This window comes from Cheilinus undulatus, linkage group 12, assembly GCF_018320785.1.
Source record: "Cheilinus undulatus linkage group 12, ASM1832078v1, whole genome shotgun sequence".
NCBI classification, from domain to species: domain Eukaryota; kingdom Metazoa; phylum Chordata; class Actinopteri; order Labriformes; family Labridae; genus Cheilinus; species Cheilinus undulatus.
This window is the reverse complement of record NC_054876.1, coordinates 2,070,082-2,094,490: the sequence shown is the minus strand read 5'-3', so window position 1 is coordinate 2,094,490 and position 24,409 is coordinate 2,070,082. Positions and strand designations below refer to the sequence as shown.

Sequence of the window (24,409 nt, the reverse complement as noted above, 5' to 3'; positions counted from 1 at the left end):
ATTTTGATATGTTCCTGTGGACTGCTTCCTGTTTGGAGTGTTTTCTGTTTCTTCACAGAGGTTGGGCGTTTCACCAGTACTGATTCCCCTGGCACCTAATCACTGCAATCACCGTGCACTGTTAAGCTCTGCTCAGAGTATTCCTGCTTCAACGTGGTATCTTGGTCCTCTCTAGTGACTTTGCTTGAAGAATTTTGAGAATTTTGAATTTTATTTGTGCTCCTGTGACTTGTGCCTAACCCTGTTCTCTCCTCGCCTTTTCCAGTGCCTCCACGTGCCGTCAGTGCTCTGCCCAATCCCTGCTACGCTGCCACCCTCACGCACCCACACCTGCAGCCCTCACGTCTCCCTGGATACCTCTCACTCCCCAGGACCTTGGATTCCCCCCTCCCAAGTCTCGTGTTTTCCCCAATAAAACGTTTAAAACTGCTTCCTCTGTCTCCGGCTCTGCTCCTGGGTTCCACTTACAACCACTGATTATACACTAATCATCACGCCTCTTCTGCAGTGCCGAAGTCATCAGCTGGTGTTGCTTAGCCTTTCTGCGTCGCGGCCCCCTGTCATGACCCCACGCCCTCCTGGAGGGGCCCAGGGCCCACTTTGGGAACCACTGCTTTAAAGTGGCTCATATTTGGGTCCTACTGGTTCCATTGGCCCTTGTTTTCAATAAAGAGTGCATCTTAGGACACACAAGAACACCTGACTTAAGTGGAGAGGAGAAACCAGAGGGAGCGAGGGGTGGAGAGGAATAGCACTGATTTAACTTGGTTTCATTTGGTAATAAATTGCACCACTTTAACAGCCTTTGCTGACCTTTGTGCATCAGTAGCTGTTTGTTATGAGACTTATTTGCATGCGTGCAGCAATTTTGCACAGTTTTTAAAAAATATTCCCTCATTTACACATGCATATGGAACAGTGTGCCGTTTGCTCAGCTGAGCAGTTTGCATGCATTTTGTGTGCAGTTAGCGTGGCTTTCCTCTTTGCACGTGCTCTGTGGATCAGACGCAGTGTTTTTTTCCATTTGCACATCTAAAAATGAGCAAAAAGCAACGCTACTCTTTAGTGTAGGGGTCATCAAGTACATTTGCACAAGGGCCACATTTAGTGTCGACAGAAACTCTGTGGGCTGGACTTAAATAAATATTTTGGTCTGGTTAACAAATTGTAGTATTTTCTATTTGTATTTTCTTTCAAAAAGCAGGACATTTTTAGGCATTACCAGTGAGATCTATCTCTGTAATCTATAATGCAGGAGACAGGCCTGACAACAGAATCGGCTGGGCCCTGAAAACCCCAGAGAATGGGCCCTCCACAGTTGTGATTTATAACCAGTATTAACTCATTTTAACCCCTTTTTGCCTTTTTAACCTAATTTCTGCCATTCATTAACCCCTTTAAACCCCTTTTGCTGCACGTTTTATCCCTTTTGTGCCACTCTTATCCATTTTTCACTTTTTTCATTACATTTTTTCAACAACAGCTGCAACTTTTAACCAACTTTGCCACTTTTCACCAATTTCTGCCAATCTTTAACCCCCTTTTGCAACTTTCCTGCCTATTGTATCCTCTGTATCACTCTTGTACACCTTTTCACTAATTTACCAGGCTGTTTTTGTTATATTGTTGCCACTTTTAACCCATTTTTGATACTTTTTGGCTCTTTAACGAAATGTTTACCATTCTTAAATCCCTTTAAAGCCATTTTTCCCGCATGTTTTATCCCATTTGTGCCACTCTTTTATCCATTCTTGCCCATTTTCTTCTATTTTTGCTCATTTTAACCCATTTCATCACTTTTTTTAAAACTATTTTTGTCATTTGTAACCGATTTATGATACTTTATGGCCCCTTTTCCCTCTTTAAACAATTTTTGCAACATTTTAACCTCTTTTCCCCACTTTATCTGGTCATTTTTGCAGCACTTCTGCCAACCTTAACCCTATTTTTAAATATGACAGTACATTTCTGTAAAGCATATCAAATGTTAAGTCTAAAACTGTTTCAATATTAATTGTTCATGGGATGGATTTAACAGCTGCACACATTTAAAGGCAAAAGATACTCTTAAAACCACAACATCTTCTTGTCCTCTTTTTTTGAATTTAATGATCTTTCGGGGGCCGGATAGTAAGTTTTGGGGGGCCTGAAATGGCCCCCAGGCCACCAGTTGATGATCAGTGCTTTAGTGGGTCTGCCCCTAGATCCATGTTTTGATTTGGAGCAGATAAATGTTGATCCTAATTTAACTATACTGCAGTTATTGCAAGTTAATTTGACACCACAGTTTTGATGTGGTAGCCACCACGGATTGGGCCTAAACGCTCTCACAGGAACCAAATGAATTATGTCACTCAGGCTTAGTCCAGTATTTTTACCAGTCTGTGATTATTAACAGGGAAAGAAGGCCCCAAAGGGGGCGTATCACCACCTAGAGTAGAGGAGATGGACATACTTAAGTCACTAAAACAGTGACAGCAGTCCAAATAAACCGTCTAATCAAACTTTAACTCCTCGTACTGTGAGTGTCTCTGGATTGTTTCCTCTGCTCCTCTGATCACATCTCTACATCTCTGCATATTTATCTATACATCTGTACAACACACAAAGTATTATTTCCCATCGACGCCCGCGGAGTGCACAAGCTGCTTCCATTAGTGATTATAATCACATCAGAGAGAAGAGAGGAGCTTCTGTAACAGCGACTTCCTTTGTTAAAACAGACCAAACAGTCCTGTGTGCTGGCATGATCACAGCGTAATGACAGTGAAACACACAGTGATACAATGAGGACTAACAGCTCTGCAGGATCTGAACTCTGCAAACATCGTCTCTGTTCACAAGGTGTTTACTCAAACCCAAATCATCCACAGACACCTTTAAAAATAACACATCTAGTGATTAAAAGCAGCGAAAGAAGACGATTCAGGACAGAAAGGATAAAAATACATCCAGGCAGGGCTTTGGGGAGCGTGTTAACTTTAGCACCGACTGAAATCTTTATGTCTGCTTCAGTGATGTATTTAAAAACAGTCATGATGCCACTAAAGCCAATTCATATGTCAGTGCTACTGTAGGAAGCTATTTTAGTCTTTAAATAGAAATACATCATTAGTTTGAGTCACATCTTCTTCTTCTGGAGTTTAATAGTCCAAGAAAACTCAAAACTATTAAAGTGAAGCTTTAAAGTAGGATCAATAAATCAGGCCGCAATACATTTAGAATAAAACTCTTGTATATTGCTGGGGAGATTAAATATTTATCCTCCAAACAACTGAATTTACTCAAGTTTCACACCAAGCCTCAATTCCACAATGACATTTTTTAACCTTTTGTCTTGCCATCATTTTTCTGAGCCACTCTTGAACACATCACAGCCGGCCTCATTCATCTTCTTCAGAGTATTCAGAAATTTGTCCAGAAGCATCTGCTTTGTTCTCACCTGTGTTTTTGTATCGATGAACGCCATGAGCTCATAAGCTCGCACATTTTTTTCCCTCATAAGCGAAGAGACGCGCCCTCTCCTGTGCCCATATAAGGGCGCGAGACTGCAGGGCTGTGTGCAAACACAGACAGGAGTGAGGGAGGGAAGCAGATTTCAGTGTCCAAATTAAAATAACTCAAAAACAATCACACTCTGGACTCCTGGAAGAAGAAATACTTCAGTACTTTTAATGTGGACGTGGTGCTGCCTCTAATAAACACAAAAGATGATTTAATTATCTAACTAGTGTCGGTAGTGGTTATTAAATAAAGACTACAAAGGTAAATCACATGGTATCATTCACTCAGAGACTGAAAATATTAGAGAAACAACAGGGTTCTTGTGTTTTGGATGTAAATGCAATTGAGTACAGTCCTTAAGTGGGTTTTTGAAATATACACTTTGATAGAAAAACGTATCCTTTGACTCCACTACACTGGATGTTATCATTACTAGAGGTGTGAGGATTCATCAGTGTTTCAGACCCATGCTAGTCACATTTAAGCCTGTTGACTGTTTTAACTAGGGCTGAACGATTTGCAAAAATAATCTAATTGTGATTTTTTTTCCCCCCAATAATGCGATTGAGATTTAATGTGCGATTACTCTCAGGTTAATCTTATGTATTTTTCAACAAATTCAAGCAATAAATAATTCCATAAATAAGACCATGTGTACTGAAACGATTAAATTATTTCAGAAGCAAATAATCCACAGTAGCATGAATCTGAATATGGGGGAGCAACAAGCTTTAAGCTATAAATGAGGCAGCAGGAGGTGAAGCTGGCTACTAGCTGGGGTTATAACATATTTCTGTCACTCATTTTGATTAAGAAAAACATACATAAAACCAGGGGTGCACGGTAACTATCGCGCCAAAAATTATTGGGCCCATAACAGGAAATTATTACATCATTCCTATAAGTCCAATATCATGACGACTAGCCCTGATAACATACATTTTTGCCAGCACGGCAGTGCTGCCGTTTGCTTTCTTTCTCACGAGACTACACATTCCGAAACAGCAGGTGGCGCCGCAGTACGCAACCCGCTGTTAAGCACCAGAGAAGAAGAGGAAGTAGCCCCTATGCTAAAATGCTAACAACATGGTGGTGTTATCCAGTATTTACGGGGAGGATAACATGACCGTGTGTGTAGAATTTTCCCTGCAAAGGTCGCAAAGAGTAGAAAGAAGTCCTCGATAGATCTTAAAAGTCACTTAAGAGTCATCATCCTACCGACGTTAAAACGAAGCGGCAGCAGCCACTAGCCTCAGCCGCGGGCATTAGGACTGAGCCGCTGACCAGGCATTGAAAACTGCAGAAAGTTTGCCAGAGCCAAAAGGCGCAACGTTATAATAAAATCAGTCTGACAGTCTCCTGATCCATGGCTGCTTTCATAGACGTAGACCTGCCTGCTCTGTTTGACGTGGTTTCATTCAGTCTGATCCACGTCAGGAACAGAAGTTAGCCACAGACCACGGTGGACTTTACATTCTTAACCGATCTCTGATGTGACTTATGTCAGTGCATATTTTTAAACTTTATGTCAAACATCAGCTCGCTGTAATTCTGGCTTAGGCAGCAAAAAAAGAAAAAAACCCAGACCCCCAAATATCTTGGTTTGTTAAGCATGACAGCCTGTTACCATTTGGTTTTATGTCAGTTGTTTGTTTGTTGTACTTGGTACACAAATGTTCAACTAAAACAAGTTGATAACTATAAGAACAGTTATAAAGTTAGAATAGTTCTTCGTTTTTTGAAGAACACGAGTGATATTAGTTAAAATTAGTTATAAATATCTTTGCTCACTACATATTAACCCCTTCTTACACCCAGATGTGCATAAACACATCAAATAAACTTCTTTAGTTAAATCAACAATTGAAAAACATATATCGGTTATTATCGGTTACCGGCCATCAGGAGTAGGAAATAATCGGTTATCATATCGGTTCAAAAAAATACTTATGGTGCATCACTACATAAAACACGAAAAGGAGGAATTTTGTGAACCATTATTAAAAAAAGACGAATGTTTGCATAATGTGCATAAAATCTCTGCAAAAAATGATTCATTAAACTGGTATTTTGACACATTTCAAGTTAAGTTAGTTCTGCGATTTGTAAATTGCAGCAGACCATATAGCCATTTAATCTAATTTGCGACTAATTGCCCAGTCCTAGTTTCCACCCAGCTGCATGTCATCTTGAACATTCAAACAAGCTACAACAGCAGTTCCCAACTGGTCAGACATCAGGACCCACCTCTACCCTTTATGAGAAATCATTTTTCAATTGCATCAATTCATTTCTGAAAAATGTTACAGTTTGCAGGCTGCACGGCTGCGCAGGGCTCACTTCTGTGTATCTTTAAGCACCCCAGCTGTGCAAGTGTTTGAAGCATCATCCTCCCCCCGGGCTCCTCATTTTGCATAGAAGACCCGCCTTACTCTGTCTCTGATTGGGTCCAAGTCTTAGCTGACCAACCACCTGACAAATGCAACAGGTGTTATCCAATCAGTGGCAGAGGAGGATGTCTGGGATGACAAAGGCAGCATTTTACTGTCAAATACGGGATGATTCTGTATTTTAAGGCATTGGTTCACAACCTGGGGTCTGGGACCCCCTAGGGAGGGCTCCAATGATCTTAGGGGGGTGAGGCATTGTCTGCTCTGAAGCTGCCAGATTTAAATGTGCAAATATTGACTAAAAGCATGAAAAACCATAAATAAAATAGTTTATACAAAGATCTTTTAATAAGAAAAGCATGCATAGGCCTTTTTTAAGGTTGTCTCGGTCAGACAAACAAAATCTTTGTTGATTTTTGGCAGCCGTGTGTCACTTTTTCCTCCCTCTTTGGTCCTGGAGGGGCTCCACTATTCTTAGGTACATGTAGGGGGCTCCACGGAAAAATGGTTGGGGAACACTGTTTTAAGGGATGATTGGCAACCCTGGTTATGACTCTTTCAGATGAACATAAGTTGAAGTCATTGAGATGAGATGCAGAGACAGTAAAAGCCTCCTGTCACCTTAAAAGCCGCCGTTTCTGCGAAGCATTTAATCCTCTGAGCAGCACGTAGACGTTCAGATATGACGAGCGACGTTGCTGGCATCTTCAACGGGGTTTTTAAAAACATCCATGGTGGCAGGACGGACTTTTTTGTCAGGTTAAAGCATAAACAATCGTCACTCGGGTCATGACCCATGTGGTTGCCATGGTAGTTTCTTCTTCTTTCTCCTCCTTGGCAGGTTTGTAAACCGGCTGTGCGCACACCACCACCTGCTGTTTAAGACTGAGTACATATGCAAGTCGACCTGGGCGTGGATCAATGTTGCTAGTGTGAAAGCAATTTTATACATTTTTTTTTTTTACCCCTCTTCATCTTTTTTTCCTACCAATTTTAACATATTTTTAGGGCTGACAGTTTCAATTCGGTTGGTCGATGAATTGATCATAAAGCTTTAGGTCGACCAAGATCACCCTGGTCGGCGACCCCCCCCCCCCCCCAAGACGCTGGTTGGGAACAGGAGCAATGCAGCTCTTGGAATTACAGGTAGAGAACCACACAAAGCTACCAGAGTGGGTTATTTTCTGATATTTTACAGCACTAATGCTCAGAAACAACGCATCAACTCGTCATAAAGTTGCAGGCTGTTTGTATTGATGTGGCGCTGCTGAGTCTCTCTGCTCTGCCCTCCCTCACTGTATCAACACCCGCGGTCAGTTTAAATTACCTGTCAGCAAATAGGCTGCGTAGTATAATCTCGTTTTATAATCTCTTTAAAGTGTTCAGGTTAGCGTTAGTTTCTCTTACAGTCACACAGAAAGGAGAGGGGATAAAAGGCGATGTCTGCTGGTCATTAAGTCCCGATGAGCGAACTTTTTTCCTCTCACCTCCGTAAATAAACGCTGCCTGCTTTATGCTCGTAAATGACACGCGTGGGCTGGATCAGGTGATCCTGTTATTAGTTACCATTACAAACGAATGGAAAACGATGATCTGAGGTTATTTTGTAGACTGTATGAGTTTGAAGAGTTACCGCGTCGGGATCACGGAGATCAAAGGCAGCTGATCGTCTCTCAATGAATTATATTCTATAGTAAGACGTGATGAGTAGAAAAGATATATTAATGCTTCCAAAGGCTTGTTACGTTCATTTTAGGATCATTTAGAGTACCAAGCAGGTGCAGAGAGGAGCCTGGGTGGATTGAATTAGTCCCCAATGAGGTAACTTTTTATAATGAATGATTTTTTTTTTTTTTTTTAAACCTGAAAGACAAATCAATGAATTGGTGCCTGGGTGTGATTTTGGTCGACCAAGTTTTTCTTTGGTTGACTACAGCCCTACCTATTTTTGCCATTTAACATCTATTTTGGTCAGTTTTAAACTCTTTCCACTTGTTTTTGCCACTTCTGGACCAATTCTTGCCACTTAAGCTGATGTTGCCTCTGTTAAACCTTAATCGCCACTATTTAATCCTTTTTACATCCATTTTTTTCCCATAACCACATTTCACCATTTGATATGCCCAATTTTGGTAGTTTAACCAACTATTGCCAAAATCTGCCTATTCTTTTCTCAGTTCACCTTTTTTGCCAGTTTGACCCCTTAAAGTCTGTTTCATATTTAATACATACTTTTATGATACTTTACCAAACCAATATCATCATAAATTACTGGAAAAAAAAAAAAAAGTTTTGAATACAGTCCGATAAATGATAAAAATGCCCTCAAGTGGATTATCAGTGACCACAAACACCTAATGTATCAGATAAGATACAAAAAATACAGTGCTTAACAAATGTATTAGACCACCCTAACCCTAACCAGAGTAAGGTTTATGCCACAGCTGTCCTAAATTAACAGCATTGGTGATTACCAACATCATTTTTATGTTTCTGCAATGATTAATACACCAATAAGTAGAAGCTCTTTAACCTAAATGATATTTTTAATGCTAAAATAGAATTATTATCATTTTTATCCATGAATTTTCAAATTTACTGATTTACAAAAAAACTGAAAAAATAGTAAAGCACATTAATATTTCTTGATTAAAATGTCAAATTATAGTTATTTACTGTCATTCCTGAACAGAAACATGAGTTTTAGTGGTTGAATGTTATGCTTGATTCATGTCTGACTTCTCAGAGAAGCCCAGTGAGCTGGCTCAAATTTGGGTGAATTCAGTTTGAAATTCCTCATTCCTGTTCAGAATGATAAAACGTAGAGAGCTGACTGAAAATGAAAGAGTCCGCATTAAAGCACTTCATGATGCTGGATGGTCTCTGAGACAGGTATGACAGGTGGTCTAATACATTTGTTAAGCACTGTATAGGTTTAATTTTATGGAAATTTGGATTTTTTGGGGGTTTCAATAGAAAGTGAAATAAACTTTTCAGTTACAAAAAAAAGAAATTTTCTGGCTATAATTTGTGTTTTCAGGCTCTAATGGGTTAAATCCATTTTCCATCCCATTTCACCAAATTTCCACCCATTTTTCCAAATTTAAAGCCATTTCAGCCACATTTTAGCTCCCTTTTACCACTAATTATGCCCATTTTTTCCACTTTAACCCATTTCTGCTACTTTTAAATTTTAACTTCACCACCTCTTTTAACTTTTTTTGCCATTATTAACCCATTTCAGCCTTTTTTGAACCATTTTCAATATTTTTTACCAAAAGGGTTTTAATTTTTAGGAGGCTTTTTACTACACACATGAATAAATAAAGATACTTGTTTCTTTGAAAAGAGCGGTTATTTTTAAACAACAGAACATACCTTAGAGGTTGAAAAAATAACACTAAAATTTAGAGATAACTTGTAAAAAATGAATAAGATTTATCCTGAAAATAGACTTGGTAGACTGTACAATTACATAAATGCATCAAAACATAAGTAATAAAAAGGCACTTACCCTCTTTACCTATCCCCAGTTCCTTTTATGTTTTCTTTTAACCTTTTTCTTTCTTTTTTTTTTTTTCCTTTTCCCTTTCTTTTTCTTTTTGTATGGGCGTGGGTCTGTATGGTTTGTTAATTTTTTGTCTTTAATTAATGAATTTGTTTAAAAATGCAGTGTAATCTCAATGACAGCTGTCTGCTACAGTTATTCTTTTAAACCATTGCAAAAAAAGTATTTAAAAAAAAGAGCGGCTATTATTCAGTTTAATATAAAATATGGTTTCACAGCTTAACTTCACAGTGGACCATGATTTTATCGTTCTTGCTCTCAAACGTTCGTCACTTTGGATAAAAGTGTCTGCTAAATGACATCCTAACATTGTGCTGGCCTCCATGGGCCCCCAGTTTGGCTGGGTGCCAGAAAGCTCTCCCATTTATCCCCCTTTATGGTCAGCCTTGTCTGCATGTGACTATTTTTAATTGCGCATGGCTGTTCAGCCACCGTCAGGTACAGTGGGGGTCCCTGGTCTCTGGCACCTTTATTTTGGGGGTCGCGGGCTGAAAAGGCTGAGAACCCCTGCATTAGGTGACTGAATCAGCCGTAGGTGTCGATCTGAGTCTGAATGTTTGTCTTCATATGACTGGTGACCAGTCCAGGGTTCACCCCGCCTCTTAACAAATGACAGCTGGACCCCGCTCCGGCCCAGTGACCCTAAACGGCGGTGCTGAGTGGTGCAGATGTTGCATGGTTCAATCAATCTGTTTTTATTTGCATAGCAGCGATTCATAACACAAGTTATCTGAAGACACTTTACACCACCCCAGGAGTTTTTTTTTATTGTTTTTCAAAAGTGATGTGCATACCTTTACCAGACCGTATCTTCCTTTCTTTATTCATTACTTTATTATCCTCTTATCTTGTTTAAAATGATCTTTATTCTTGCAGAGTCTGTTCTTTTGCTACAATGACCTCATTTCCCTCTGGGGACTACTTAAATTCATCTAATCAAATCGAACACATCTCTGATTCTGCAGGAGATCTGCTGATATGCAAATAGCACAAACACAATTCTGGTGTTGTCTGGAGAATAGATTGGGCCTGAGATTGGAGAAGGGGCATTTTTCCCATTTTTTCAGCTTTATTAGAGACATTTTTAATAGCATGGCAACAAAACACTCTCTCTGCGGCTGCTGCCTGCTCCAGCAGTCATTTGTGTGCGTTTTCACAGTGTTGTTGTGTTTGTAGTGTTTTCTCCTATTTCCTGCAGCAGGATAATGACTCTACCTCTCTGTAACATAAATGATGGTTGGTATTGAAAGTGACAGTGGGGTCGTGACTTCATTAAGTGAGGAGCAACACAAGCTCGCACTTGTCTACAAAACCACAAGTAACAGGATTAATTCCGTCTTGTTCTTGCCACTTCACTTCTTAAACACAAAATTAGGTTGAAAAGTGTTAAACTTTAGTGTCCCAGTTTTCCATCAATGCTTTATGCTGAAACTGCTCCACATCAGAGGCTGAGTATTTAGTACAGCTGGAGATAGCATTTTATAAATCGGTTTATAAGCAATACAATGAAAGCTTTAAAATGGTATTTAATAAAACATTTTCTCTGAGGTAAAAGTAAAAAGGTTAAATCATTTTGTTATGATTTAGCTGCTGGCTAAACTGATGATGGCCTGATTGATTATCTACTGCCAGATTTTATCTAAAATGCATGATTGTTAAATCAGAGTGTCAGTAATCGTTAGAAGTGATCACCTGTGATCAATACTGCAGTGTCTGCAGCACAGAAAAGCTCTGTGTGTGCTGCAGGCTAAAAATATGCCAGCCAATAAGTATGAAGCACATCAGCACTGTCAGGTCAGGTCAGGTCAGGTCAGGTCAGGGGGCAACCCTGCATTTCCCTGTGTCAGCCTTAGATGGCCATCGTCCATACCTGCTCCATGCCCCATCTCTCCAGGTATTTCCCCAGCTGACCCCTCCAGAATGGATTCAGCCACCCCTGGACATCTGGTCCAACCCCTCCGGTCCTGGGCACCCAGTGTACAGTGAGCTGGATCAGGAAAGCACGTCAGGTAGCCAATAGAAGCGCAGCTGTCGCTCCCGTATCAGGATGACATTCCTGCTCTCCTGTATGTCAACATTAGAGACATGGTCCACCAATGACACCCATAAGGGAGTCCATCCAGCGCCATCATTCAGCATCCTCATGAGAGCATCGTAGAACTGGTGTGATCAAGGACTGAAAAACTCTGGCTTTCCTCCACAAGCTCAGATAGCGTGAGAGCTACACCCCCTTACCCAGTGAACCCATCACTCCACATATATATGGAGATATATATGGAGATATATATATATATCCATAGTCACAGCAGCGACTCCACTTCCTGAGGGTCCTGAAGAGCAAAGCTCTGGCCAAGGAGCTGCTTGTGTCCTTTTACAGATGCTCCACTGAAAGTGTACTGGCATACTGCATCCCAGTGTGGTTCTCCAGATGCACTGCTCAGGAGAAGACAGCTCTCCAGAGGGTCATCAACACAGCACAGAAAATCACAGGCTGTGCTCTCCTCTCCTTAGAGGAGCTGTTCAGGTTCCTCTAAGGTTCAGGTCCTGGGCATCCTGAAGGACTCATCCCACCCAGCACATCACCTGTTCCAGCCGCTACCCTCAGGAAGACGGTTCAGGACAATAAGAACCAAAACTAACAGGCTGAAAAACAGCACATATTCCGGAGCAGTCTCAATATTTAATGAGAAACTGCTCGAGCACTGAATGGATCTGCAAAAACAATTTCATTGTAAGTTGGACAATGACAATACATTAAATGAAATGAAATTAAATGAAATATGCGAGGCCTAGTTAGCAGTTGGTCTCAGCCTTACAGTTAGTGGTTGGATGGATTCTATGATCGGTGCTTTACAACTTCCATGCTCTCACTATTCATAGACACAGATTTGATGGCAGCATCCAAGGCGTCCCCGAATCATGAGGCCAACAAAATTACCTCAGATAGTTGTTTTAGACTGAATTTATGATCAACAGAACTCATTTGTCATTTATGAGCATACCAGACAGTGTGAGAGTGTACATGCATGCTAACAAGATGATAAAGGGACTTAATGCAAAATATTTGCAGACAGGTGAATAAGAGACCCCAGCATAGATGTAGGGACAGAGGGCAGAGCAGAGACACCTGAGCATTAAATACAAACATCCTGCATCTTTGTGTCAAGTTGAAGATGTGTTGTTTCTAAGTTCTAATATGATCTTCACTGCTGTGTCCATGTCCTCACTCTTTCTGGCTTGCCAAGCGCTGCACACTCTTCTCTCTCCCTCTGCGATGTGTCTCTCATTTCCTTCGCTGTGCTCCTCCTGACCAAAGATACTTTGATCAAATCAGAGCTCATCAACCAAGCAACTATGAATCATATCATATATCATATCATTGTGTTAATCTAGTGTCCAAACTGCAGGATACTTTGTTGCATGGCTCATTGAGAGGGTTTGTTCTGCTCTGGTAACCAAATAAAGTAAAAAGCATGTTGATGACTGAATAAGGATGCCTTTTGTGCTGTTATCAGTCTACGCTGCCCCCTATAGGAAGTCTAAGTGCACTACAATGTTAAGTAGACTGATAACCACTAAACCTGCTGCTATAAGACGGCATAAAATTTCATCTGTATCAGCAGTGAATCAGAAAATCACACTCAGAGGTGATTGATTTTTCCATACCAGAGGCAGCTGCTGCTGAAGACTGAAGAAATGATTATTTTTTACCTAGAAATACAGAGCAAATATGCAATCATATTTTTAATGTGCTGTATATTTTGATAGCCACAGCAGAGGAGATGTGGGCAGTGAATGCATCTGTGGTCCCAGTGATGATCTGGGCATTTGAGGCTATAATCCTTGAAGTGGGAGAATGGCTCCAGCAGATTCAAGGAACAAAATCGGAGATCCGTGTCCAAAAGAGAACAATACTAGGAACGGCTGAGATAGTGCACAGGACCCTCAGGATCCCAGGCCTCTGGTAGGGGACCCAAGCTTGGAGGGAATACAAGACCACCCAGGAAGAGCGTGTGGGGAATCCTCTATTGATCTGCTGATGCTGGTGCCTGTGTTGCTCCAACTCTGCATCAGTCGCGTGTAAATATGTATGGATGGGTGTGAACGGTGTGTGAATAGGAGTGAAAAAGAGTGAATAGGTAAGTGTGACCTGCTTTGTAAAAAGCTCTTTTAGCAGTCAGACAAATAGAAAAGATCTAAACAGGCTCAAGCTCATTTACCATTAATGATGGCAGCCAAACAGCATGTTTGTGTCATTCCTGCTCTGAACTGTTTAATATGAGGCATGATGAGAATTAATGACCTCCCCTGTTCATCTTCTTATTATGTCTGTCCTCTCTGTCTGCTTATTCTGAAAAGCCAGGGAGCATTTAGCAGCATTAATTTTCCTGGAGTCTTATCATAGAGTGAAGATAATAAAATAATGGTAAAACAAGCTAATAGGATTATTAGGGTTTATAAAAGAGTAGTTTTATTACCCTTGAATGGCCTCTTTGCATGTTTTTTACGCCTCCACGGTCTGCTTGATTGGATTGGATGTTTAATGTCAGGTGTAAACAAGGTCAGAGAGCCTGAGCTGTTCCTTCCTCTCTGACAGGAAAACCCTCCTCTCTGCCCGGAGTGCACACGGCTTAACTCGGACGGCCTGTCCACACAGCCACTGTGGATTAAGAACTAACACTTAATCAACTTTGGGCCAAAGACCTCCCATCTGGGGGATCTAGCATGTGTAAGGATGATCCGTAGAGCAGCAAAAAGGACAAGTGCCTCATTTAATCCAGGTGGATTCAGATAAGAGTCTAGGGATGGGAAATATATATATATATGTTCCATATCAATATGCATATGGTGATTTAAAAAATGAGGCATCTATCAGGTCTAATGCTGATAAACAATAGTTAAAAGTAGAACCACTCACTGCTGATGATTTATCTCTTGTTAAATCTAAATTAGGAGCATTTATATCATTTAGGGATATTTGCTAATAATCCATATTAATACCGACATCAATACAGATATTCAAATGTCGCTTAGATCTAAAACTTATATCCTTAAACTCACATTTTAGTGTTAGAGGATGAACAAATTGGTGGATTTCAGTCCTTCATACAGACTTTAAAGTGTAAGGAATGCTGATGTAAAAGACTAGATGATGTAGGTGTGTTGGTCCTGAGTAAAACTGCACCAACCCATTTTTAAGTGCAGCCAGTATTTACAGCTTAAAATAGGCTGACTTTAAAAACCTAAGTTTGGGTTGTAAATCAGTGTTAATTTTGTCGACTAAAACTATGACTAAAACTGTTTGTCGACAGCCTTTTTTTCAGAGACAAAAACTAGACTAAGACTAACAAAAATAGATCTGTGATGACTAAAACTGACAAAAATGTAACGTAGTTTTCATCAGGCATTCAAAATCCATGATATTTCTCCACTGTGGGTAAATCTGTCAAAAAACAATGCAGCTGTATCTCTCCTGCCCCTCAGCTGTAGAAAGATCTTCAGGGGGATGCAAGGCTTCGTCTGCTCTGAGGCTGCCAAAATTAGATTAAATACTGATTAAAACCATGAAAACGCAGTTTTTAAGTGGTTTTTACAAAAGTCTTCTGATAAAAGCAGGCATCGTACTCTTTTTAGGGTTTTTCAGTGAAACAGTTAAAATCTATGTTCGTTTTAGGGCTAGGAAATAATCGCAAACTAGATCAAATCACAATATAACCTGCTGCATTTTTAGTAGTTTGCAGAATTTGTTTTCTCTACACATTATATAAAATAGTAGTTTTATTCATTATTTTTGTTGGCAAGTGGCCATGGTTAAAGCGGGTTCGTGCCCTTCGAGGTGTCCATTTATCAGGGATTAATGGACTTCAGGTGCTTGCTGATCATCTCTTAATTATTCATCTTTTTAGTACGACGTGATCCTAAAAAATGTATTAATGCTTCAAAATGTTTCTGTTCATTTAAGGATCATTTAGAGTACCAAGCAGGTGCAGTGAGGAACCTGTATGGATTAAACTGGTCCCCAATGAGGAGATTTATTTTTTTGTTTTTAGCCTGAACGATAAGTCGATTGGTTGGTGCCTGGGTGTGATTTGGTTGACAGTTTTTCTTTGGTTGACCACAGGCCTACAAGTAACAGCCCCCAAAAAAGAAAATGGTGCATTGAACTGCTGTTTAGGGATACAATTTCTATCTAATTACCTCTGGACCTTCTTGTGCTTGAGATAAGAGCCATATGTTCATGTTTTCTATCTGTGCTTCTGGTTGGCATTATTTAGAAAAGTGCGCTGAGGACGAATTCAAACTAATTAAAAATGGTGCCAACAGTGTGGGTTAGGGTTAGTGTGTGGGAATTTGCTTGGATTCCTATGAAAATTAAAAACAAGAAATTGTTCAGTTTTGGTGGGTATTTTAAAGTTTTTTTTTACTTTGGCATTATGTGTTTCATTTTCTTAAACTCAGTGTTTCCCAGACACTTTACCCCCCCCCCAAGGGAGAAGAAAAAGTGACACACTGCCATCAAAAATAGGGCTGAACAATTTGTGACAATAATCTAAAAATAATCTAATTGTGACTTTTATAATTGTTATCCATGAATTTTCAAAGTTACTGATTTACAAAAAAGAACTGAAAAAATAGTAAAGCACATTATTATTTTTTGATTAATTACAAATTATAGTTATTTACTGTCATCCCTGAACAGAAACACGAGTTTTAGTGTTTGAATGTTATGCTTGATTCATTTCTGACTTCTCAGAGAAGCCCAGTGAGCCGGCTCAAATTTGGGTGAATTCAGTTTGAAATTCCTCATTCCTGTTCAAAATGGTAAAACATGGAGAGCTGACTGAAAATGAAAGAGTCCGCATTAAAGCACTTCATGATGCTGGATGGTCTCTGAGACAGATATGACAGGTGGTCTAATAAATTTGTTAAGCACTATATATATATATATATATATGTATGTATACACACATATATATGTGTGTGTGTACGTTTTGTGATCAAAACATAAAGTTTTACTAAAACACTGATGCTATAGTCATTTCTAACAGAGTAACGGCTAATGGCTGCTGCACATTCATTTGGAACAGTGTAATGATTTCTTGACTGGCACTATTTGTGAAGTTCGAACAGTGTCCATATATCAGAAGCTAACGGACACCCAGGGGCGTAGCTAGGGATTGTGGGCCCCTAGAAAGAATATTACACAGGCCCCCCTTAACTGGCTAGCCAAGCAACAAATGTTGTATTTTTTCTACAAATATAAATGCATTTTAATATACTTTTGAAGCATAATTTCCACATTTATGAGTTATATTTTTTACTGTGGTTAAACTGAATTCACTTGCTTTATTTCGCAGTGCTGGACTTCACCATTTGGACATTTTTAAGGGAGGAGCAGAGCCCCCCCCCCCAATATTTATTTTACTCAATTTGACACAAGTTTCAGTCCGTTAAGCTACTCATTTAGTCACCTTTGATTCAATAATGACACTAATTACTACATAAAAAATAGATTAAAAATACACTTTTATTGCAGGCTCCTCAAGGGCCCCTCCCTACTGTGGGCCTGGGTAACCACTACCCCCCCACTACGCCCCTGTAGACACCAATGGATTTTCCAGAGCCAATCAGAATTGAGTATTCACCAAGACCATGGTATATCACGTACTTTTTGATATAAAATTCTCATTTTTCAATCATTTTGAAACACTGGGTGTTCGGCTACTCTGAAAGCCTACACACAGGAGTGTTTGCAATGTTTTTGCACAGCTTCTACAGTCTGACAGATTGTCTGCATTATTCATGTATAAACATGAAAACAGGCAGATCCTGGGTGTTTGGGACCAGGACTCTGAGGTTTCCATGGTATCTAACAGGTGCTAATATGGTTTGGTTTTCACTAGAATCACATTAAAGTTTAATTTTCTTCTATTGTGAAGACCATGTGTTATTTTCTTTAGGCATTCAGCTAGAGGACAAGGGGATATGATTTTTGTTCCACATCGCCCAGCCCTACAGAGTCTGACTGATGCTCCAGCCCACAGACCGTGGCGTGGATTCTTCTGTCCTCTATCTCTCACAAAAGTGCACCACCAGAGCAAAACTAATAGGCTAGTGCGGAGCATTAGGATTAAACTTTCAGAGAAAAGGCTGCAGCATTTCTAAGCAGAGTAAAAATACATCTGAAGAGAGCGCAACATACTTAGAGCGTCCAAGAAAAGATCAAGTCCACTTCACTAATCGCTTAATTGAAGCTGCAGCTTACAGGACAGACAGCCCGATGTCAAATGTGGACGCAGAGCCTGTTAGCGCCGACAAACACATCCGCGCACGCACGCGCGCGCTCACCACAGCGATCACAGGACCTGTTATCATGACTCAAGCCATGTCTTCTTACCTTGCTCCATCAGCAGGACAGTCATCCCGACGAGCAGAGCCCAGTAGACCGGATTCTTCATCTTTCCACACCTGATCCTCTCCGCTCCTCTCTCCGATCCAACAAATAAACCCAGAGTCTCCGAAAATCCAGAAAAGTGCGTTTGTTCCTCCTGGTTCGTTCCAGTCCTCCTCAGAGTCAGTATCCACAGAGCGCTCCTCTCTCACAGCCTCACTCAGCTGAGAGCCTGCGAACAGCCCGGAGAGGAGGGGGAAGCTCAGGGCTCTGAAAGCACACACATCCGGGGGGACTTTCAAAGTAAAGCGCTCAGAGCCTTCTGGTAGAGACGGCTCTTTTATACTGAAGGAATCCAGCCGATCTATATCCGCTCCAGACCTGCTGCACGCGGCTGTTTGCGGCGGCTTCACGAGGAGGCGCTGCAGTCCGCAGGTGAATTCAGCAAACAGAGAGAGTGTTGGTTTAACACGAGCCAGTTTACTAAACGGTCTACCAGACCATTAAATAAGCTGCTCAAGATCCAAGGCTGTTAGACCAGACGGTCAGCAGCCTCTCAAATGTTTGTTCGTCAGAAATGTGGAGAAATAAAAAGTGCAAGGTTAGCGCAAGGTTACACTGCTTTTAGATTTTTCATTGGTTTTTATTTTAGTTCATTTTGTTTTCAGAATGTAAAAATCCATCATCATGAAGTCGAAGAACAACTTCCTCCTGAAGGCTGGACAGTTAAACATGTCAGATACTCTGTCAAGCTCCTCATGGCCATGCCGTCAGCAGAAAAGCATTTTTAGTGCTTAAAGAGGGGGGGTTATGCCTTTTTTAAGACTTTACACATCTCTCTGATAGCCATGTAGTAGCTTCAAAAAACTCCTCAAGTTTCCATAGACTGTAGAAAGAGTTGGACATCAGTCGTCTGCTTACAGTAGGCGGGCTAAAACGGTTCTTGAAGCCCATTCGTGGAGGCTTCCATGGTCTCAGCTGAACTTTGGATCAACCTAACGGCCCGCCCACTAAGTGCGACTTGCTGTCAGCCTGCTAGCTAGCATTCCAGTTGCCAGAAACGGAGCCTCTGCCTGCCGAGCTATCTGTCAATCAAATGAGATGCACCAATCAGCTTTCATCCTGAATATAATCCAAATGATCGTGGTACAAAAAAATCCACCCCCCTGTACAGTGGGAGCACAATAAGACACTAGCTAATGAGACACGTTTGATGTTCTGAACCAGGCTGTAAACCAGTTTATTTTGTGTTCCTGCAGCCAGCCTCTAGTGGACACTCCTGGTATAGCAATTTTTGCCACTTCCGCATTGGCTTAATTTTTTAGGACAAGAGGTTGCTGCTTGCATGTTTCTCACACTGGCGTCCTGAAAAACCCTTATTTTAACCCCCGTCTGAAACGCTTTGTTTTCGCTGCTGTCTCTGTGACATCCCCCGCCCCCCGACCTGCTTTCCTCCAATTGGACCACTTTCCGGAGGCTGGCAGGCAGCAGAACTCAATGTTTTGTGCCCGCCCTCTCCAATGTGGCTCTGTTTACGTAGGCTACTTGTAAACTTTGAATGAACCGGTTCGACTGAGTTAAATATGGCAAATTTTGTTTTACGTCCGTATGTGTTAAGGCCCATTTATACTCCCTTTACTTACGAAAATGTATACGTCCTTTTCAAACGATGTTACCGTCACTGCTCACATACTTCCATGCATCTTTTACGTTGGCATGGATGTTAACCAGTATATCCACCGGGGGGGGGGGCAGCCCAGAGCCAAAAGTTTATGACAACAACAAACTCAAAAACAAACATGGCGACTGTGGAGGAGGTACTGACAACGTACCTCTTGCATAAAAGACAAAAACAGAAGCAGTATTTCTAACCAACTCACACAACTTTTCCTCAAAAAGTTCCGCCAATGTTATTTCTTCTTCGTGTCTTACTAGAGCTACGTATCGGGTAGTGACAGCAACACTGCCCCCACGGTTTCCAGTGGTACTGCTCCGTTTGGCCCGTATCCGTAAGCTTTATGGAAACTTGCAGAAATACGGACGAAATGAATGCGGAGTACGGACAGAAGGCTCTGTCCAGATCCGGATCCAGATTTAACGTTGAGCATAAATGGGCCTTTAGACCCGGAGTCTGACCCTGATAGTTTGTAGAGAGAGGGAAGAAAACCAGCAGCAGTGAAGGATAGAGCAGGACGTATCTGTTTGGTAAGTGTTTAACTACTGTTACTAAATGGCTTTGGTAATGGTGGACTTATCCCTCGCCACATTTAGCGGTGTATTTTATTCATCTCTGTTCATCTTGTGGGGGCGGTCTGTTCCGCTTTGCCGGCAGCACGGACAAACCAGTCAGGAGATCCTATTGCGATGACCTCATCAGTTCACGCAATCGAAATCTCATCTCGGGAAGATCTCGGAGAGATTCCCAACGAACCGTTTTCATCAGTTTACAGATTTCTACCGCATACGTTTATCCTGCAGTTTGAAAATTTGCATACGTGGAGTATGTACGGTGGCTGAGAAGTCTCACACGAATGCAAATTTAAAACGCTTTGCAAAAAGAAAAAACACGACGACATTTGGGAAAAACACAAATACAAAAACTTGCTGCAGCGCATGAATACAAACACTCAGCACCGCGCAAGGACACATAAACTCGGCACAGCGCGGAGGCAACCAGATTCCACAACAGCACAAAAATACAACAACTTGGTGCAGCAGATGCAAATAAAAACTCACAACACAATGGAAGTGGGGCCGTTATTAGGGACGGACCTGCTAAGCCTGCTAACGGCTCCGCTAGCAATAAAGTTACGTACAACACCGCTATTCAAAATAATTTCTGTAATCACAGTATGTAATTTGTAGTTTGTTTTTTGTGATTTTTAATGACTGTAACCTCCTGTACAGTTTAATATGTATGTAAACAACTATCTAAATCAAATTGATCGAGTCCATTCATTCGTCTGATAGCTTACATCATGCAAATCGGACCCAACGTCACCATCCGCGCTGTTTGCCGGTTAAAAATTACTTCAAAAACGTATCGATTACAAATTAAAATGTGCAAGAAGTGGAGCTGACAGACGAACGAGCAGTGTTTACGTACTTTAATTTCTCGATCCAAGCGTGTCTTCAGTTAGTTTGAGTTGTGGTACGTAACTTTATTGCTAGCAGAGCCGTTAGCAGACTATCAGGTCTGTCCCTAATAACGGCCCCACTTCCGTTGTGTTGTGAGTTTTTATTTGCATCTGCTGCACCAAATTGTTGTATTTTTGTGCTGTTGTGGAATCTGGTTGCCTCCGCGCTGTGCCGAGTTTATGTATCCTTGTGCGGCGCTGAGTGTTTGTATTCATGCGCTACAGTAAGTTTTTGTGTTTGTGTTTTTCTCAAATGTCGTCCTGTTTTTTCTTTTTGCAAAGCGCTTTGAATTTGCATTCGTGTGAGACTTCTCAGCCACCGTAAGTATGGACACCCAACATTGTGACTTTATATTTATGTTTAAAAAATCATAAAAGTATAATACCCCCTCTTTAAAATGACCTGGCAGTTGTTGGTTGCAATGGGACCACATGACAATAAACCTGAATATTTTGTGTAAGTTATTTTATTGTTAGGCAGCACCAGGCTAGAATTTCAGTGTCTTAATGGTAGACAGTATGGTTTCCAGGAGGCTTTTATTTTGAAGGTGACACACAAACGTGCTATGATTTTTTTGAGAGGATGTGAGTGACGGCTTTGCTGAATAAACTCTGGACCGTCTCTATCCAATACTGGAAATCCAGACTGTTGTTTTCTTTATACTTGTAGAGTTTAGGTGCAGTGAAGACCACACAGCTGTAATGATGTCCAAACCCACAAAAACTCCACAAATTGATGAGGCGCAGACTCAGAATCAACTGAACCGCTGTCTGCAGGCAAACACCAACAGTCATGTGAATATGGGGGAGGTCTAGAGCAGTGGTTCTCAACCACTGGGTCGGGACCCTGTTGGAGATCGCGAGACACTGAGAGGGGGTCTCCAGATGCCTTAAAAAAACAAGGAATATTTTTTAATTTACATTGTTGCTATTTTACACCAATTTTGCCAGATTTCAACCCGTTGTTATTCCTTCTTTCCTTCCAATTTTGCCAACATTAACACATTTTTGCCACTTAAAACCCATTTTTGGTCAGTTTTAAACCCTTTTCACCTCTTTTTTCCTGCCTGTTTTAGCCACTTCTAAACCAAATCTTGCCACTCTCTGCCTGTTGTTGGCTCTGTTGACCCTTTATTTCCACTATTAACCCCCTCTTTACCACTTTTTACCTCACATTTCATAATGTAACATGCTCATTGTTGCCAGTTTAACCCATTTCTGCCTCAGCTAACCCTTTTATTCCAGTTCAATTTTTCAGCCCATTTCACCAAATTTCCACTTATTTTTTGCTACTTTAATGCCTTTCAACCACTTTTTAAATCCTTTTTACCACTTAATATGCCATTTTTGGTTATTTTTTGCCACTTTTATCCAATTCTTGGCATTTCTAACAAATTTCTGCTACTTAAACTCCATTTACCACCTTTCCCAGCATTTTTTACCATTATTAACCCATCTTAGCTATTTTTAATGTACTTTAATCCTGTTTTAAACGGAAGGATTAACATTTTTAAGAGGGCTACTTACTGCACAAATGAATAAAAAAGATATTTGTTTCTTTGATAACAGCAGTTATTATCCAGGTTAAATATAAAATACCACAGCTTAACTTTACAATGGACCATGATTTTGCTGGCCCCCAGTTTGGCTGGGCCATTTTTCCCCCCTGATGGGCGATCTTGTCTCCAGATGACTATCCTTGAATGTGCATGACTGTGTTCAGCCACGTTCAGGTATAGCGGGGGTCCCTGGTCTCTGGCACTTTTATTTTGGAGGTAGCGGGCTGAAAAGGTTGAGAACTCCTGGCCTAGAGGGTAAAACAAGTGTAGGATAGCAGCATTGAACACTTTCTGATTGTTTTCAAACAGTTTTTACATCACCTGATGACCAAAGAAGAACTGAGACAGCTCTGGTTCTGGATCCCTCCTGGAGAGGGGCTGGACTCTCCTTTTCCCGGAGTTGCCCAGGGGTAGAGGGTCCGAGCGGGAGTGGGGATACTCCTGAGCCGCTATGCGGAAGGAGAGGGACGCCTCCCTGTGACTGACAGAGGCAGGGAGTCGGGCTCTGACTGTGGTTTGTGCTTGTGCACCAAGCAGCAGTTCAAAGTGTGCAGCCTTCTTGGAGTCTCTGTGTGGGGTCCTGGAGAGGGTCCCTCCTGGGGACTCCATAAGTCTACTGGAGGACTCAACGCTCACGTTGGCAATGTTTGAGGAACCTAGAGGGGGTGATTGGCAGGAACAGCCTGCCTGAGCCTACCTGAGCGGTGTTTTGTGCTAGTCATGGACTGTCTATAACAAACACCATGTCCAAACGCAGGGATGCTCATAAGTGTACTTGATACCAGAGCACCACAATCGGCTTCATTGTTGTTTCGTCTGACCTGCAGCCTTATGTTTTGGACACTCGGGTGAAGAGAGGAGCAAGGTTGTCAACTGATCACCTTGTGGTGAATTGGATCAGATGGTGGGGAAAGATGGCTGTGAGGACCTCCGGCAGGAACTGGTTCTGTTGGCTTCTGTTTTCATCGACACCTTGGTCTCCACCAAGGTTCGCCCTTGTCTCCGAGACTGTTTATGATTTTCATGGACAGGATCTCAAGGCACAGCCGGAGGAGTTTTACTGGTTCAGAGACCTCAGAAAAATGAAGCTCGTATTTTTGCAGATGATGTGGTTCTGTTGGTTTCCTCAGCTGGGGACCTCCAGCAGGCATTGGGACTTCATCCTAACTGCTTTGCTGCGTGCGAAGCAGTCAGGATGGGAGTGAGCACCTCCAAATCTGAGGCCCTGGTTTTCTGCTGGTAAACCGTGGTTTGCCCCCTCTGGGCGGGAAGTGAGTCTTTGCCCCAACTGAAGGAGTTTCAGAATCTTGCAAGCCCCCATTAATGTTTCACGATCCCCCTAGGGGAGACACTGATGGGGGGTTGCAGGATGCTTTTCCAAAAATACTAAGACATACACTTTATTGCCAAAAGTATTCACTCACCCATCCAAATAATGTAAATCAGGTGTTCCAATCACTTCCATGTCCACAGGTGTATAAAATCATCACCTAGGCATGCAGACTGTTTCTACAAACATTTGTGAAAGAATGGCTCGCTCTCAGGAGCTCAGTGAATTCCAGCGTGGTACTGTGATAGGATGCCACCTGTGCAACAAGTCCAGTGGTGAAATTTCCTGGCTCCTAAATATTCCACAGTCAACTGTCAGTGGTATTATAACAAAGTGGAAGCCACTGGGAACAACAGCAACTCAGCCATGAAGTGGTAGGCCACGTAAAATGACGGTGAGGGGTCAGCGGATGCTGAGGTGCATAGTGCGCAGAGGTCACCAACTTTCTGCAGAGTCAATCACTACAGACCTCCAAACTTCATGTGGCCTTCAGATTAGCTCAAGAACAGTGGTAGAGAGCTTCATGGAA

At 41.4% G+C, this 24,409-nt stretch overlaps 1 protein-coding gene across 1 annotated transcript in view; it reads right to left on the bottom strand.

The window, feature by feature from the left end:
* The window catches only part of ntm (neurotrimin), a 930,591-nt gene extending 912,561 nt beyond the window's left edge, over positions 1 to 18,030 (bottom strand). Inside the window, exon 1 of the mRNA XM_041801723.1 lies at positions 17,861 to 18,030. Coding sequence (XP_041657657.1) covers positions 17,861 to 17,921 — 61 coding nt within the window. The 5' untranslated portion in view covers positions 17,922 to 18,030. The remainder of the gene's footprint in view (positions 1 to 17,860) is intronic.
* Between the last annotated feature and the right edge of the window lie 6,379 nt (positions 18,031 to 24,409).